The sequence below is a fragment of the Tetrao urogallus genome (genome assembly GCF_951394365.1).
Source record: "Tetrao urogallus genome assembly, chromosome: 1".
Lineage (NCBI taxonomy): Eukaryota > Metazoa > Chordata > Aves > Galliformes > Phasianidae > Tetrao > Tetrao urogallus.
The window spans coordinates 185,395,270-185,407,342 of record NC_136813.1 but is presented as its reverse complement, the minus strand read 5'-3'; the positions used below and the strand labels follow the sequence as shown (position 1 = coordinate 185,407,342).

The following is a 12,073-nucleotide window of genomic DNA, read 5'->3' as shown; positions in this document are numbered from 1 at the left end:
CCCTTACAGTGCTAAGCACTGCAGCTAAGAATTTCCTTGTATGGCTTGCTGTCTCCCCTGAGAAGGGATACATTGTGCAGTTAGTAAGAACTTTTTTGTTGTTCCTTTTTTTCTTGTTGAGTGTGAAGATTTTTCTGGAATGGTACTCTGTACTGAAGCAGAGATGTCAAGTTAAAAAACTGAACCTTCCACCCAAAATAGAAATCAGTGAGATTTGTGATAGCCCTTAACTCCTGCAGGAGGCAGTTTTGGAGTCCTCACTGGTGGAGAAGTCCTGGAAAAACCTCCAAGTCCCTCCTTGGCCCTTTGAACAATGTCCTGAAGATTCTTTTCTGAGCTAATGACAAAGGGGCCCTCCTACATGCCCAAAAGGTCAACAGGCTGGGACTGATCTGGACTGGGTTTGGGTAAATTTCAAACCTTCACAGCCTTTCTCGTACATGAATGGTTTTGTGACTGAGGCCAAATACTGCTATGATTGCAACCATGGCAACGGGGAAGGAGATGGGAAAAGAACTGCCCTTTCAAATGAGCTCCTCCTGGGTATTAGACACACTTTTCCGTTAAATGTTCATCTGAGACAAAATTAGTTTAAATGAGAGGAACTATCAAACACACAACCAGTATTCCACTCTTAGTGATAACGTGTCCCATGAGGTTTTCTGAGTGTAGAAAGCTGGGGAGATGCAGGTGAGAATAGGTTCTCGTGGAAGCATCCCCTCTAGGTGAGAGCTGACTCAATGTCATTATCCCTACGCATTGCCCGCAGCATGGAAGTGTCCAGAGAGAAGGCCACCTCAAAGTGGAGACTTGGCCCAGGTTGCAAGAGTGTGGGGATATAAGGCTCCTCTATTTGTCTCCAAGTGAGACACAAAACACAAGGCTGTGTGTTGACTATGATGCAGCAGTGCTTTCAGTTTGCACCCCTTCTATTACTCATGATTTGGATTGGCAAAGATTCTTTTCTCTATTGAGAATAAATATCTCATTAATTTGCAGACACATGCTTCCCACAAAATGCACTGAATATCAAAGGAAGGACATTACTGGTTTGAAATACCACCTCTAACCTGCATTACTCTCCACACTTGGAAAGAAATTGTGGTCTTTTGATCAGCAGGCCAACCATGCTCAGCCACAGATGGTTGAAGTGAAAACCCAGCTAGAAGCGTATCAGTCTTTAAAGAGCTATGGGCATTCATGGTTTGTGCTTTAATTGATTTACCTTTAAGTGTCTTGTAAGAAGATTCAGTGCTCAACTTCCCTAAGGCAGACGTTTGCAAATGAAATTACATATTTGATCAGAGAAATGAGTTAGTATTTGCTTAATTCTAACCATGTGTTGAAGACTCATTTTAAAATGTATTTAAGGAGGTACTCTGTATATATGTATATATTATTGTTATTCTGAACAGTAAGTTATGTCAGGTTCAGAGGAGACTATACCAAGTTTTTGAAGTAATTTATTACGTCTATAGCATGTGTTCTCAGAGCTACAAACTTTGCTTGAAAAAGTCTCTGTGAAGAATGTAATATTTCTAAATCACAAGAAGAAGTACTTTGAAGATGTGAAAGCCTCTTACAAAGATCTGCTTCTGACTTTTACCCATGTCAATTTAGGAAAAAAAAGATCAGTTGATTTTCTCCTAAATGACGGGGTCGGGTATGCACCTGAAAGTCAGGAAGCTGAGTTCATGTTATCATTCATTCTCTTTTGTATGATTGTAGAGCAAACTTCAGGTCAAGCTGACTTCTGAACAAAGTTATAGCAGGCTATAAGCCTAAATAACATAGCTTAGTTTAAGGCTATATCATTTTTTGCCACTGTTCCTATTTCTAAAATGTTTGTTGTGGCAATGCTTGTACCCCTACTTCCCACATTTCTCCAAATACTTCTAAGTCAGACAGTGAAATTCCAATGCTGCAGAAGTGCCCAACTTGCCAAGGATGTGACCTAGAGAGGGAGTATGGGAATGTGTGCATATGTGTGATGGCATTTGGTTCTCCAGCAAGCACACAGCATACATCTTTGCACATTAGCAGCCTTCCACAGCAATGTTTACTGGGCTTGCTCAGTGTAAACAGTCTGACATCTGTTTGTATGAGAAAAGTAAAGCTTTGCTAAAAGGCTAGATTAACCTTTGAGGCAAATTTAGAAGAAAATTTGAAGAAGAAATCTGCAGACAGATTTTCTGCATTATAAATGCTAACAGTAGGCAAATAGCTTTTTACCACATATTGTCCCTAAAGCCATAGCAGTGTTTCTGTGATCAGGCTTTGATAAAATAAAAGTTGGAGCACATGTTCCGGAACTCCTTGGGGTGGTTTTGTTAGTTTATTTTTATATATATATATGTATATTCATTTATTTATTTATTTATTTATTTATTTTCTGCAGTCTTTGAAGACTACAGCTTGCATAAATGCATATGTACACATTGACAATTACAGAATCAGATCACTTAAAGACAGTGTACAGCCATTACTTTTGCTTAATTTTTGCCAGAGGAACTAATCCTGAGCAAATTCAACTTGTACACTTCAAATCACCATGTTGAGACATTTCATTTTTAGAAGAAAAAAATAGATATATTTTTAAGTAAATATATTCATCTATGAATGTAATGTTTTCAAATGCATGTACCCGAAGTTGAATTCCTAATTTCAGAGATGGCTGTCTAAATAAAAGACCCAATCTGTAGAAATGCTAAGAAGTCTGTTGGAAGCAGTAAGAGCATTTGCAGGTTAAAATGTTAAGCCCTTTTTAATTTGGGCATCTTTAAATTAAGGTTTTCAGTTTTTCTAATTTGAAATCTAGCTTATCAGTGGAAATGAGCTCATTGGTATTAGAACTTAATTTGGAGACTTCCTGGAAAATTCAAAGATAGTCATAGTAATTTACTTTCTTTACAAAAAATACTTCAGTTTGACTGAAATAACATATGTAACAACAACAGGGTAGTCATATTTAACATGTAGCTTGATCTTTGCTCAGCCAATGCCTCGCCATAACTTTTCCCATTACAATTGTATTTTCTGCTCTCTCTCCCTTCCTGCAGCAGATTTCTCAAATAACACTGCGCATTATTTCAATGCGTGTCTTAGCGTGTAACTTATTGTGATGACGATACCATGCTTTGCAAATGACTCTGTGCACCTGGAACTTAGGTTATGGACTTTTAGTTCCAGGGCTGTAACTGCAATGTCTCAGCAAGTCTTTAAGCCTTGCTTTGCAAATAGACAGCTACGCGCTACCCCTGACATGTACTACAGCTTCCTGAGGGAAGGAAAAGGGCAAAATCCAGACTAGATGGGAAGCACTGGGCCCAGCAGGATGTCTCTGACATTTCACCCTGTGGGTCATGGTTCAGAGTGTGACTTCCAGCCACAGCAACCTGTGGGGAGGGACAGGATCTCCTGTGGTACAGGAGCTGTCACCAGGTCATTTTGCTGCCAGTGGGAGTACATTTCCCTGTAGTCTGGGGCTGTTTTAAGGTCAGGAGTCAAATATCTAGTGCTTTTGTGTTTAGTGCTACTCACGCAATTGATCATGTTTGTTCCTGTGCTTGCAAGGTTAGTCACTGAGATGAAGGAGAGTATTTTGGCAACTGGAGTTCATAAAAAAAAAAAAAAAAAAAAAAAAAAGTGGGAATGCCATTTATTCATAATGTCTTAAAGTGCTGTAGTTTCCTGAAGCTTAAATTCTGATATTTATTTATTTTTCCTGGAATTCCTATGCATTAGGTATATAATAGGTGTCAGGACTAGAAAAAACAAGTGCAAGACTCCCTGCAAAGCCATTAGTTTTGGTGCCCTGTGGCTCTGGAAACTATTAGACCTCCTGCTTTAGGCTGGCCTTCACTCCGAGCCTCGTGGGGCTCCAGGCCTGCCAAGCTGCTGTGCTTCCACGCAGGGGACAGAGCAAACCATATGGTCTGAAGTGACAGAATAGACATGGATCACTTTTAGCTCTCTCTTTCCTCCTCTTTTATTACTGGGGATGAAAATAAATCCACCAAAAGGCAGAAAAAACTTCCATCTTCTTCTTCAGCAGTTCTCACTCTTTCCCGTATCTCTACCCCACCAACTGGGCTGTGTTTTTCCTGACAGACACAGCTTAACAACCATCTGATGTTTTGACAGGTACACGAGTGTGACCCACCCTTGGACAAGACATCTAGTGAGGCACAAGAGTGTGACTTGGCTACCCATGCAATGTTTCCATTCCACATTTTAGCCAGACTAAGCTATTTTTCAGGTTACTTGGGATCTGTGTCCTGTTCACTTGACCTTAGTGGGCGTACATTGGTGAATGAGACATAAGTTTCCGTATCTTTGTATGGCTGGAGATTTTTGCATCATTATGATTGTGAGTTTCATTGTGACACATCTGCTCAGCAGCATCTTGTGGTGAAAGGCCATAGATTCATTGTCAGTCTTAAAGCCTAGAAGTCAAACAGTAGCTGAGTAAGGAAGAGAACAGGCACCAAGATGTGGGTTTCCAGTAGTACCCTCTGTCAGAGGAATGAAGTTCAGTGCAGTGTTTGTGCAGCAGACATGCACTTAAGTCTTGGGTTGATAAGAAACAGATCAAGAGAGAGAGAAAATAAATTTATTCTGCAGACTAGACTAGGGACTAATTATAACTCTCAAGCTTTCACTATTTTATTTTATTATGACTCATTTGTGTGGCTTTTTAAAAATTTTTTTATAATACCTTGAGATTTTTAAGTAAGACTAATATTTTTGACAGTTTCCTAAAGGAGAAAAAAGATGTTAATCTGAACTGCTATATAAAATGATATTTCTGCTTTGATTTGAATATACTGGGGAATAAGAGTTTAAAAATTAGTCTTAGAATGAGAAATTAACATCATCTTGAGAATAATAGGACTCGTGTTTCCATCTTGTCATTGTACCAACAGCACCCTCATCATTTTTCCTGTGGCTTCTAAGTAAATAAAAAGAGATGTTAAAAAAAAAAATAGAGAAATTATCAGCTGTGTTGGAATTATATGATTAGTTTACCAGGAAAAGAGAAACAAAGTTACATAAAATAATGATTCCACCAAAAACAGTGATCGTTATTTCCAGTCAAATGGAAGGATGAGGAAGACAATAGGAAAACAAAGTCAAATGTGAATTCTCAGCAAATGTTCCTTACTTTCTTTTCTCCTCCTCTCAATTAGTTCAGGGATTGCTGCTAACCCATGATTAGACCAGCTTTACCTCGAACATTTTTTTACATGGTGATTAATGAGGGAAGGCAGGCTTTGAAGCCACTTTCTTCTCCCAGACAGGTGCAGTGTTTTAACTGTGAAGGAGTTGACATGTGAATTATTTGTAAAGAGGGAGCTATCTAAACACATCATTAGCAAAGGACAAAAGGCATTGACCTAAGCTGGTGCCACAGCACTTTCAAATCCTTGGTTGTTTTCCAACTTACTGATTGTTTAAAGATTTGCCATCATTATTGGCGATGCCTGTTTTTCTTCTATTGTTAAATCAGTTTGTGAAAATTGAGTATTTGATTTGCATGGAAATATTTTTCCTTTGTCAAATATTGCCGGTATATATAGCATGTGCTATACTTTATTTAGTGGTGGTTTTAAGAAAACTGTTTACCATATACAATTTACCGTCAAAATACAGTCAAAAATCTGCTAAGAAAATCTACTAAGAAAAGGAAGTTAATAGTAATCAATTGCTTCATTTTTGTGGTTTACAACTGGTTCCCTATCGAACAAAACTATTTATCTCCTGTTTAATTTTTATTGTATGCTCAAATTTAAGTATGTCAGCAAGCTTTTATGAACAAAGCCTTTGTGCTTCTGAATTGTTAAACCCTACTTATAAATATTTAAGGAGAGCTATTGATTATAACATATCTGGGGGGAAAAATGGATCCACAGTTGACCAAAATAAAATGATGTATTTTATCTAACTAGTCTTTTTACCCTTCTCAAAATTTAATAAAATATGTTTTACATCTATAGCTCAGAAACCAAAGAGCACATTAAGCATTCAAGCGAAAGGTTAAAGATCTACTACCAAATAATGAAATGCCAGGTGTTTATGAAACTCCAGAGCCCTATGGGGGAAAAAGTAGGGAGGAAAGACAGGAAAAGTTCTGAACCTATGGGTAAAACAACATAAACAGGATACCAAAAAGTGAAGTGAGAGGGAAAACAATAATGAAGTGTTGCTCAATACGTGTGAAATCAGAGCCCTAATTTCATCCTACCAGAGGATAAGAAAGGAATGAACAATGAAGGCCCAGAAAAGAAGGTGACAGTCACCATAAATCAATATCCAAGGTTAACATAGGACATTGTGTAAGAATGCTGCTTCATTAAAAATAGGATTCCTGATGGGCTGGGATTAAGGGACACAACCAATTCAGACTCTTAGCTTTCTCTACAGTATCCCAATGCAGGGGGGCACAACTCCATCAGTTAATACATTTACAACTTGAAAGGGATGGCCACTACGCAAATGGTAAACAGTCACGAGTAGCAGGGTGCTGGACTTGGGGGTCCAGTCATATTTTCAAGTCTAGATCTACCATTATTCTGGCTTCCTTTCACTGCAAATAGGCAAAGCACTATCAAGGGCTCTTTGGCCTGGTGCCCAGCCAGCCAAAAGAGCCAGCTGGAGCACTTCCAAGGGTAGGAGGTGCACAGCTGTCAAGGCACTCTAGACTACAATACTGGCAGAGCCTCGACAGGCAGATGCTACTGCTGCAATTGCATTGAGCCCTGAGCTCAAAGAGATCCGTCCTGTTTTCACTCAGACAATGTGGGAACTGGGTCTTTGCACAAAGCTTTATGAAACCCAAATGTCTTCCAATTACCTTCACTTTTCCATCTTTTTCTTTAAATTCCTCAAGTAGAGATCTGTATGATTTTCCATTGTTGATAAGAAGTCTGGACAAAAGAAAAGAGTGGCTTTCTTGCCATATTTCAACAGCCAATCCAATTACTTCCTCCTGGCTGCTGCTCCTGTTTCTCTTCCTGGAGTACAGCACAACAAAGAATCACCTGCCCTAGACATATTTCTGCCTACAGCTACTTATTCTTGGGTTCATTTATTCCCTTTATGTTCCTGTTCTTACTGTAACTGTAAGGAGAGTACATTTACTTGGGATATATATAGCCATCTGATAAAATTGAAGTCTCTGCTCTATGCTATAGCTTCTACGAGTGGAAAAATGTTCTATTCTAGTTTGCATCCCTACTATCTTCTGTGTCTGCTCTTTTGTCTTTACCATGATTTCTCTGCTTGAAACTCAGTGTAGTAAATCAAAAATGGCTTGTGCTCATGTAGCACCTGTTGTCAGAAAATAATCTGTTTTCCAGGAATTTGCAGAAATTAGCATGATTCCACCCTGCTGGTGCCAGTAGTCATGATTATATCCAATTTACAAAGGATCTAAAGCTCAGGGTAGACCCAACACCATCAGCTGGTGACAGGGGCCAAACAATACTTGGCCACAGGAATAGGCAACTAGAGATTTGTTCTCATACTGGCTTTCATAGTGTTTGATTTTTTTCTCTCTGATGCAGTCAGGCCTATATCTGTCTACTTACTTACATATCTACCTCCTACTTACCTACCTACCTAAACTAAAGATTTCTGAAGACAGTTGTAGCTGATGCAGGCTTGCACAGAAAATTCTTACTATGCGGATGTCTCATTTAGATACACGTGTATCACTTTTTCTGCCTATCTTGAAATGGTCTCTGAAAGACTTTAATCCTTCCAGAGTTCTTATAATAGAATATTAGAAAATAGAAAAGCAAAAAGCCCTGGGAGGTCATCTCAGCCTTCTCTTTGCTCCGAGAGACCCTGTTACGAAAAAGTACCACTGAGTTAGAATCATAACAGATGGAGAATCATATGTATAAATACATTTTTTCCCATGGAGTAGAGGAGAGAATCATGTGCAGATTTTTTACATAAAGAAACAGTGTGTAGCTTACCCACTGTGAATAAATCTAATTTAGTCATCTTTATGCCTCCATGATCTTCATCTTCTGAAGTTTGCTGGAGGGTCAGATGTGCACTCTGGGAAATTTTCCAGATTCTTTGTTGGTTCTCTCTGCCCCCACCCTGCTTTTTAAATCCAGTACTCAGTCTTATGGAGTTTTTCTACATCATAACAATACCACCGGCAGCGCTGAGGCTCTGCTCAGGGCTCTGGTTTTGCTGCAGGATGAGCAAGTGGCACCTTTGGTGTAGTTGTGGGCTGCGGCCTCTGTGCGGCAGCAGCACATCGAGTGGCGAAAGCTCTGGTGGAACACAATCGTTTTCAAAGGTGTTGGACACTGGGAGTTGGAGCTCTGCTTTCAGCCTCTACCTCTGATACTAATCTTCGTATGATCTTTGGCAAAGCACTTATCTTCTGTGTTCCCCAGCTGCAAAAATACTTTGGTGCCCGGTGCTCCATCCTGTTTTTCACCTTATTTATTTATTTTATTTCACTAGTTTAGCTTAGTTCAGAGTTAGGTTATTTTGGAAATCATTTTCAGATCACAGATACATCACTTAACTTACAGTGTTATTACTCTAAGGGGCACCTTATTTTATAACATGTCATACTGCGTTATGTTTTTGGAAATACTTGCATTTGTAAATGAAACTGCATGTCTACATTAACAGTCTTGAGCTCTTTTTTTTTTTTTTCTTCCCCCCCCCTCTCCCCCCTCCCCCTCATAAGGTTCTTCTTCATGGATCTTAGAATTGCACTGGGTTGTTGTCATCTAAACTAACTGGGAACTTTTAGTCATGTCATAGTGAGTTAGAGATAGGATTGGCTTCCTTTTATAAATTGCAGCTGATGAAGATAAAAATTATAGAATCAGAGATTCAGACTCACAATCATTTGAGTTGGAAGGGACCTTTAAAGCTCTTCAAGACTAGCTCCCCTGCAACGAACAGAGACATCTACAGCTAGATTGGGTTGATCAGAATATTGAAGCATTTCATTTTAAAAATCAGCAGTGGTAGTTGTTTTCAGTGCAATAGTATCTCAGATTATTCCAGGTATACAAGCACCCTCCTATACTGGGATTATTACAGACACTTTGGAAAAAAAAAAAAAAAAAAAAGAAAAAAAAAGTTAAAAAACAAATGGGATTTATGGTGCTACACATCTGCTCTTCCATGGAGAATACAGCCTATCTATTGCATTCTGGTGTGATGAGTGCTACTTTCAATTGTACAGCATTTATCTTTTAATACTGCATGCTGAAATGTCACTGATGCAAGTGATGTAGTAAGTAGCAGAAACTCAGAAATTGAGGATCTCATCATGGGATCGGTGTGCTTTGTACCAACTCTACCTTGCCTCCACTTTTGTATTGCACTGAATATGTGTTCTGTGTTTGGTGATGACATTAATGTATCACACTCTTCTCTGTCCAACCCCACAGCTGAAGGCAGACGAAAGGATCATCAAAACAGAGCACGGGCTGCTGATCCGCAGCTTGCAAAGAAGGGATGCAGGAGCCTATTTCTGCAAAGCCCAGGAGCACACCTTCATCCACACCATTGTGAAGCTGAATTTAAATGTCATTGAGAATGGGCAAATGGAAAGCACCCAGAAAACTGAGGATGAAGAGGGTCGGGTGAGGGATTTGCTGACAGAGTCCCGGCTGAGGTACAAGGACTATATCCAGCTCGTCAGCAGTCCCAGCTTTAGCCTGGATGAGTACTGTGAACAGATGTGGCACCGGGAGAAACGGCGACAGCGAAACAAAGGCGGTGCCAAATGGAAGCATGTGCAGGAGATGAAAAAAAAGCGAAACAGAAGGCATCATGAGCCAGCCAGGCCACCATCCACATAGTTTGCAAACACTATTTAAAGAAAGGACACTTTCCATGAAAAAAATACTGTGTTTTGTTTTTGTGCATCTTGCCTATGAATTAGTACTGCTTCTTATTGAAATAACTCATCATTGCTATTAATTTGTACATGAATGTACAGTGGGGTTTGATACCTTATTGGAGAGCCACCCACCAGGCAATAATTCCAAATGCTTTCATTAAAAAGAAAAGATGTACACTTTGAGCTAATCTGGATAGCCTGAGGCTACATGAGCTGTGTTCTCCACTTTCTGCATAATTTTCACATAGGATTTAGTATCCGTGTTCCCATGTTAATATCTGCTGCCACGTTCCACCCCAGACATGGCTCCATTTCAGGAGAGGGCAGATGTATTCGTAGTTCTTTGGCATCTTTCTTAATAAGAAGCATGGTAGAAATGTGTGACAGATCTGCAAAAATACCCACTAATTTACCCATTGGGCTTCTATACAGGCACATGGGTGGGGTTTGCTAGCACATAGGGGCTCAGCAAAAAATCAAATTAAGTACTGGCTTAGGGACAACACTCATTTTTCCCATTAAAAAAAAAAATAAAAAATGAAAGCATAATCATAGTTTAAGAGAGGGAAATTATCAAGCCTTATTCATTTGAGTTTGATAGCCATCAGTTTGCAGTCCATCTGCTGAAATGAAATGTTGACTCTAATTGAAACTGCCACTGAGATGCTTGGGAGTAAATTTCCTAAGTGGTGTGTGGGAGGTATGTGCACAAATCCTATTAACAAATAATGGGATTCTTGCCTGTGCCTCTCTCATATCTCTAAATGTTGCTCACTGGCTGTATCTCTGGCCCTTTGCTAGCCTCATTTTATGCAAAGGAAAAGAAAAATAAAAGACAACAAGAATGCTAAAACAAAAGACGATGAGGGAAGATATTTAGTAACTGAGACCAGTGCTCTTGACACAGAGCTGACATTCCTCAGATGTGTGTATTCTTTGGGATTTTCTCCCAAAGGTCTTATGTATTTTTAAGTTGAAAATTTGCCTTGTTGGAATTGATACTTTTATTATAAATAAATAAAACAAGAGATGACCATGTGTAAATAAAACTTGTAAGTTAGAAATATGCTATGTACTATGATTCCATTTGTAAAGTGTTCCTTGTGCCTCAGTTTGTATTTTGGTTGTAACAGTGTAAATCTTTTCACATAAACAAAAAACCGTGTCCTTATTCTTATCTAGTTGACATCATCACGGTTTCACTGAATTTGTTCCTGATATGCAGCAACAAACACAAGCTCAAAATCAGGCCTACTGTCTTTTCTCCTAAGTCACAGCACCCCTCTCTCCTCTTCCAGCTAACCCCCTCCATTTTGCCTTTCATGCCTTTTTGAGTGTGAAATGGCAAATTAACCACTTCTTCAAATGGAAGAGAGCTTTGATGGATACCAAAATGACAGACGTTACTCATTTCTCATGCATTCTACCGATCTGGAGAGCAAAGTCTGTGGGAAACCCATGTAATTGGTGAGCACCTCATTAAGAAACTGAGAACGCTGCTCAGGAAATTGTAGGTTCTCCTTTACCCATGTTGATGTTTGCGCATGCATTTAGTCCTGGGTTGATAACTATGTATATACCATTTTCATCACTGTTCATTTCTTTTCTGTTGAAAGTCAGACATGGCAACGTGTGCATCAGACTTCAGAAAGGAATCTCAGTTTACCCACGCTTCCTGTTACACCTGAAAGTTGCATTTGCATGTGTTGTATAAAAGCTGGTGATACTGTATGTCATTAATTTTAGATACTTTTTTTAAAAAAAAGGAGATGATATATGAGTTAATTAGGAAAAATTAGATAGCATGCATGCAATGCTTTGATAGTGTATAGGACTGAGTGCTAATATTATAAAACATGTCTGTGAGGAAGAGGGAATTTCTCATCTCAAGACTTTTAATTAGCAGAGAGACTGATGCTGAAGACACTACCCAGGAGTACACTACTTTGAACACCTGCCCAGAACTTTTTTCTGACACTTTTGCAACACGGGAGGCTCGTCATTTTGAGCACCTTGATTTTAAGGCTGATTAAGACTAAAAGGTTGTTTGGGGGGCTATAAAACTACTAAATGTAAAGAACCCTATGGCTGGGATACTCAGATATTCTTGGCTGGAATTTTGTGATGTCATAATACAGAACCTGTGCAATTATTATTAGATTTTTATCAGTCCATTAAGTCCCA

The 12,073-nt window shown here is 39.1% G+C and overlaps 1 protein-coding gene across 1 annotated transcript in view; it reads left to right on the top strand.

Annotated features, from left to right (window-relative positions):
* Positions 1 to 9,848, top strand: part of SEMA3D (semaphorin 3D) — a gene marked incomplete at its 3' end in the record, with an annotated part of 127,526 nt that extends 117,678 nt beyond the window's left edge. The window contains exon 18 of the mRNA XM_079549169.1: positions 9,435 to 9,848. Within this exon, the coding sequence (XP_079405295.1) occupies positions 9,435 to 9,848 (414 nt within the window). The remainder of the gene's footprint in view (positions 1 to 9,434) is intronic.
* Positions 9,849 to 12,073: the final 2,225 nt, after the last annotated feature.